Genomic DNA, 6,254 nt, shown 5'->3' on the forward strand with positions numbered 1-6,254 from the left:
CATTCATGAAAAGATAGCTCGCTGAGATAGTTAGTTGGGTGCACGATTGTTCGCACAGAAAAGTAAAACCATCTCGCGATAATATAAAAGGTGAAGGCGCTGTGTTTTTCTTTTCTTCTACTGTCTGGTTTCGGCACTATGACGTTAAAAAAAGAAAGGCCTGGCAAATGGCTGCAAGAAGTTGCTGTGCACGTGCGCTGCGCAAGTCGGTCGGCTTCGTCACGCGAGTGTGTTTCGTCCTCGTGGCGTTTTCTTAGCTAGGCTTGCGAAATTTGAGCCCACTTGCGACAGCCGTAAGGCCAACACGCCACAGCTGAGCTCGTTAAGGCCGAAATCATACATTTCAAGAACACTTTTCACCTGCCTGAACTAAATGACCAGCACGAAGGTTTGTTCTTTGCAGCTAAACGCCTTTTTCTGTGACCGATATTTCACTGAAAAAAAAAAGCCAAAACGGTAACAGTACGAAACAGCATTCAGTTCCTGATTTCAACACTGAAGGTGCCCTTAAAAAAGAAGAAAAAAACTATATACCAGCGCCCGTTGGTGCGCATGGGGTCAAAAGTAGCGATTTCTGACCAAAGACATGCTTTTGGTTTTTTGTTGCAATCGAGTCTCCGGATATTGAAGATCCTGTTGAGAAATAAATTTTCATTTACTGAAGAGCTGGTGGCGCGCAACTGCCCCTGAACGTTAAGCAAAATTCAGCAAGGGGGCTTCCCCACACATCACAGCTGACCTTAGTAATATGGCGGAGCTCTCGCCAGAGTTGGCGCAACGGCGACAAGACGAGCGCCAGGAGTGTGAACGGGAAGTAGGAACCATACTGGGAGAATCGCGGAGAAACACGCGCGATCGCAGATTGTGATTGTTCGAGTGAATTGCCGGCCAACATGTTTGGGATAACCGAGATTTGTGGGAAAGCCTGCTTGTGGAATTTATGTGAGGGGATGCTCTCTTTACAAGTGCCGTTTTTCGCGCTTTCCAATGCATGTGAGCACTGCTCCTGAGAAAAAAATGAAGTGCGTGGAGGATCAAACCTAGAAAAAAAATTTGAAACCTTTAGAAGGAAATTTTGAGTGGAAATTTTGCAGAAGTGCTCGTAGCGCTATCATATACAGCAATCCCGAAAGTGGTATTCAAAAGGACTGAGAGGGGTCAATAGCCTCAGATTGTCCTTTAACCTGCTTGGACATGCCCACCCTGACCCCCGAGCATAGAACAGTTGGGAGCCTCTGAGCTCGCATGGGAAGTATATTCGTCACGCCCCCCCCCAACAAAAAAAAATACAAAAGGAAGCACTACAATCTCAAAGGCTACAGGAACGGGTCGCAGGTGGCACATTGGTGCAAAAGCCACATAGATTTTAGTCATAAATTTATTCCTGCCACCATCTTCCTCGCTCACATATTACGGACGCTCCGTACAGCGAAAGCGTAGTGCACAGGGCTTGGTCCGACCCCTCAACAAGAAATCCCAGCGCAGCATTCCTCACATATTTTAACTTTTTTTTTTAACCATTCAATGAGGACGTCTAGCCACGCACAGCGCTCATCGTAAAGGGATCAAAATAGCAGCGAGAACATAAAAAAAAAGACGCGCCGAGAGGGAGCCACCGAGCTGTCAGCAAAACCAAAGGCCGCACAAAGGCACTGAGAAGCGAGATCGTTCCCGAAGATAAGAGCGCACGGCACACAGCGAGGGGGGGCCCCAACCAGGGCCCCGAGGCGACAGAGCGAAGAGAAGGGCAGCGGCTCATCGAGGGGGCACCCGGCAATCTTCCCTTCACGTTCAAGGTTGGCCGCGGTGAGCGATGCGCCGCTATTAGAAGGAGCTGGATGACCCGCGCCTGCAGTAGGGTCACCGTGCCGTCGTTGCCGTTCTGGGTGCAACACCCAGCTCGACGAGGGTCCGATTCCGAGACAATGAACAAAGAGAAAGTCGAAAGGGCACATGGCGGATTCAATGTCGCCCAGATGTTCACCTTCACCCCCCCCCCCCCCCCTTTTTTTTTTTCTACTAAGCAGGTCGCGACCGTAGTGGTGAGAGTCCTGAAACAGCCACGAAAGAGGACCTAAAGAACGAGCGGTCATTAAAAAAAAAGTTTTATTGATTTTTTTTGCTTTAGTTAAGCTTCGCAGCGCGACACGCCCACTCGATTCTGTTCCACCTTCGACGTAAGGAATTGTTTATTCAGTGCTTTCGCTCCGAAAAGTACGCACCATCACTGCAACGTATTAGCGCTTTTTCTTTAACATGTCGCATTCAAGAACGAAATTGCAGTAGAGTTCCAAGCAAAATTTCCTCCCTTCTGCTGCGGTGGACTTCTTCGAAATCATGCACAGCTGAGCTCACTTTCTTCGAGCTTTGACCATTCTTTAAGACGGCACGTGAAGCAAGAAACGCAGCCTATTTTCATCCACTATTAAGCAATAATTCACCGTCACCACACATATCCATAGCCGGAAACCACATCAACCTCAATCTGCAGCCAAAATTGAAGTCTGATGAAAATGCGCAAGTACATTGAGCGGCCTCGACTCCAGAGTCTCCAAGAGATGTCGTTGGCCTTCTCAGTGGCATTGTGGTGCTTACTGACTCGCGATCCACGTGACGAAAGAAAAAGGACCGAATGAAATGACCTAGCCAGCGAGAGCATCTGGCGCAGGAGCAGGCTGACCGCGAGACCAGACGCGAGCATCTGCTGCTCTTTCAATTCAAAGACGGGGTCAGCGGGAGCAGTCACTGCAATAAGTCCCTTTCACTCGGCCATAGCTAGAAGTGGGCACTTGACCTCAAAAATCTCGACCTCACCTCAACCAAAAAAAAAACATTTGCTGACCTCACTCAACCTCATCAGTTGAGGTCTCCTGAAACGCCTTCACCTCACTTTTCCTGACGCCACTGGCCCACTGCCGACATCACTCAACCTCACCTCAACCTGAAATTGCGAGGTAGATGTTGGTTGCTCGACCTCAGAAAAAAAAAAAACGACGAAGAAGTTTTTCAGTTAAAAACAATTCTGAGAATCCTGTGACACAGAAAAGACAAAATGATGATGGTATTACTTAATAACGTGTGTACAGACCCTACTGATGCGCACGCAATAGGAGAAGCTTATAATCTGAGATGAACCATCGGTGAGCTTATGGTCAGCGAGCAGGGGTGTCCCGTACGCGGTTACCACCAGTACGTCGGTGAGTACTTAATATGCGTCTATATTCGGCAACCTGCTTCGTGTATACTTGTTCGTATTTTTCAGGCTTCGTTCTCTTTCCATCGAATCAGCATGTGTCCTTGTTAGCAAATACTTGAATCACATCCTCTCGCCTGTGCCAACTGCTCCAGTTTCTGTTAAGTCACCGTGTAATGTACAGCAGGATCCCTTTACTCGACTGCAAGGCAAGAGCCGTGACGACAGCGCCGGCAACGAGCATGAACACGAAACAGTCTTGCTTTGGGCTATCCGCGCTGCGAAGAGTTGATAACGTGCATGTTGGACTGAACTTACTTGTTTGCGGCATCAGACAAAGCTACCGCGGGTCAACGTGAGTTACATGCGTTGCGCGCTCCCGGGAGTTTGAGCCGGCCGGCACGCAGCTACTACGGCTGCTACGCCAGCGGGGGAAGGGGGAGGGAGAGTGGCGTGCTGTGACAGCAACACACCTTCCGGGAAGACCAGAGGGGTGCGTGTTCCTGTAGGTTCGGTCTGAACGGACATTACGGCGCAGCACCGAAAGCTAAGAGCGGACTGCGGCACCCGGTTGTCCAAACAGGGGAAACCGAACACCAAGCGTAATTGCATGAATACTTCGGTGGTGCGCTCCAAATCCCCTTTGGAAGCAGCACTTGTCGGCGTAAGACGCGGCAACTGCAAAGGTCTCGACCTCACTCAACCTCCAACTCAACCTCACTCACAAAATTTCGAGCCGTTGCCGACGTGAGGTTGAGGTCGAAGCCTCATGAGGCTGCCCACCTCTGACCATAGGCGCCAGGACAGCGGCAGTAAACAGAGTAAACGACTTCGAGAAAGGACACCGAACAGTCTGAGTCACCACACAACTACGTAGCATCACGGCGACCGACCGTGTTGGACAGACTGGTAACAGCGCAATGACGCACAAACCAAACTGTGAATTCATTTTTTATGTTAAATTATTAACGATGCGAACGCGAGTCAGGGTTGAAGCAGGCTGTGCGACTTACTGATGCAACCAAATACTGTGTAGGTTAGGCTGATTGAAGAGCAAAAGAAAAAAAAAGCTTATTAGGAAAGCAGTTACCGACTAGCAGGGCTCGTCACCCACGAATTCGAAGCAACGTATTCAGCGAATACTGGACGCCGCAGTAGCCAGTTAAATGGCTTTAGCCTATGAAACCGATTTCCACACAAAATGTCACGAAAACTGAACAGCACTGACCGATATGATATGCCAAATGTAATGTGCGCAGACTAACGGCCAACTAGCCCCAAGCCTTCATCTTGTTTGTAATGATATTCTATCTTCTCTTAAGAACTAGTCACCAGCGAGTTATATTTATATGGCCGATAGCGGAGAGAGGCCGTAAGAGAACGGTGGCCCAGTGCGGCTATGAACAATGCTCACAGTCCGGATTGCCGTACAGCACATAGGAATTCTGCGAATTCCCATTAAACAAGCAGGTTGAGCGTCAATGATTCTTTACATCAGGATAGACAAGAAAGCACATCAGAGTTGTCAAGGGTGCAAGTATGGTTACGCCCCCTACTGTTCGGAAGTTCGTGGCGTTACATGAGAATGACTTCGCGTGAAGGGCAAAATGCTGTTCATTTAATTCCGTCTCCTCATCCATCCAGCTACGATGAAAGGGCAATTGCGCGCGCAGATTTCGAGCGCTTTTTTTTTCCTTAGACAACGACCGACCGAATGCGCCTGACCCAGCGCTTCCGTACCCGGACCGTTCCACAGGTTACCGTCCCGGTCGGGGAGCGCGCCGCTGTCGAGCAGCAAGCGCTCCGAAGCAACGCCCAGCCACCTTGACCAACTCCCGGCCGAACACAAGCAGTTCCCGAGTTTTCGAAAAAATACGACCAGCATCGGTCGCACACGCATGCGGACGCCTCAGGGCTCGGGCAAAACGAAAAAAAAAAAATCATCGGTCTGCTGACCTGTTACGACGAGAAGAGCCACCAGGACGGCGTGAAGTAAATCCATAGTGCCGCAAGGGAGTTAGCCAGGGACCTCTTCGGTGTTATTCCCCGGGTCGTGGCGGTGGTGGCAGGCACACACAGCAAGATCACGCAAGAAAGGCACACGCACGTCAAGCACACACGCACGAACACGCGCGCTCTGACAGAACAGGAGGAGGGAGCACGCGCGATCCGCAAGCCGACCGACACACTGCAAAGAGAGCGCGCGCTGCTAGTCCGGCCGCCGCTGCTGCGTCGTTTTCGTATGTTCCTGCGCGCTCCGCCACCGCCGCCGCTACTCGGGACGCAAACCGGCCGCCTGGCGAAAAGGGCGCGCAGCGGCGACCCGCCGCGGCTGGGGGGTGGGCCGGCGCATCGCCCCTCCGCACGCGCGCTGGAAAGTAGTGCCTTGTTTATTCAGCGCTCCTTGCTTTGAATCATGCCCCACGTGTAATGTATGAATTTTTTGGGCTTGGAAAACGCGAGTTAATTGAGTTACTTATCCAGAATAAGAGTAACAATAAAAAACCGGCCCTCAGTTAAAACACGTCTGACGGGTGCGTCAAACTTTGAATCGTTGTAGGGAGTACGTTGAACGTTTGTCGAGTGCCTCACGTTATATGCTAGAACGTTTGACCTGAAAATCTTACGAATTGAGGGATAATGTAGTCTAAATGACGTCCCGTGGGCTGTTATGATCGAAGCGATCAAAATACCGCGCGGTATGTCTGTTAGTGGGCGAGCACGGTTCGCCGCAGTGCACGCTGACAGCGCGCGCTAGACAGTTGCTTGTCGCGCCATCTGGGGAAGTAGAGGCAAACTACAGAGGTGAGGATCGCGGCTTGCGGCGTTCACTACTCCGCGGCGTGGTGGATTGCACTGCTGTTACTGCTGTTACAACCATGCTGGCGACATGACGTTGGACCATCCGATGACCCCACAAGAAAAAAAAGGATGCCTGGCTGTGAAAGTACCTGCGGAGATTTTCCCACGCTTGGCTCGGGAAGCACGAAATGCTTTCAGCTCCCACTAACCGCAACCTCGTCCGGAAACCCCGGTGAACATGAAGTCAAACTTGGCCAAA

General features: G+C 50.8%; 1 protein-coding gene across 2 annotated transcripts in view; it reads right to left on the bottom strand.

Moving 5' to 3' along the window:
• The window catches only part of LOC144136586 (fasciclin-2-like), a 568,432-nt gene that overhangs the window by 238,036 nt on the left and 324,142 nt on the right, over positions 1-6,254 (bottom strand). The window contains exon 1 of one of the 2 annotated variants that reach the window (XM_077669045.1): positions 5,150-5,491. The exons of the other annotated variant lie outside the window; for it this stretch is intronic. Coding sequence (XP_077525171.1) covers positions 5,150-5,195 — 46 coding nt within the window. The 5' untranslated portion in view covers positions 5,196-5,491. Of the gene's footprint in view, positions 1-5,149; positions 5,492-6,254 lie in introns of those variants that run through there. 2 annotated transcript variants of the gene reach the window in all.

This window comes from Amblyomma americanum, chromosome 6 (genome assembly GCF_052857255.1).
Source record: "Amblyomma americanum isolate KBUSLIRL-KWMA chromosome 6, ASM5285725v1, whole genome shotgun sequence".
Taxonomy (NCBI): domain Eukaryota; kingdom Metazoa; phylum Arthropoda; class Arachnida; order Ixodida; family Ixodidae; genus Amblyomma; species Amblyomma americanum.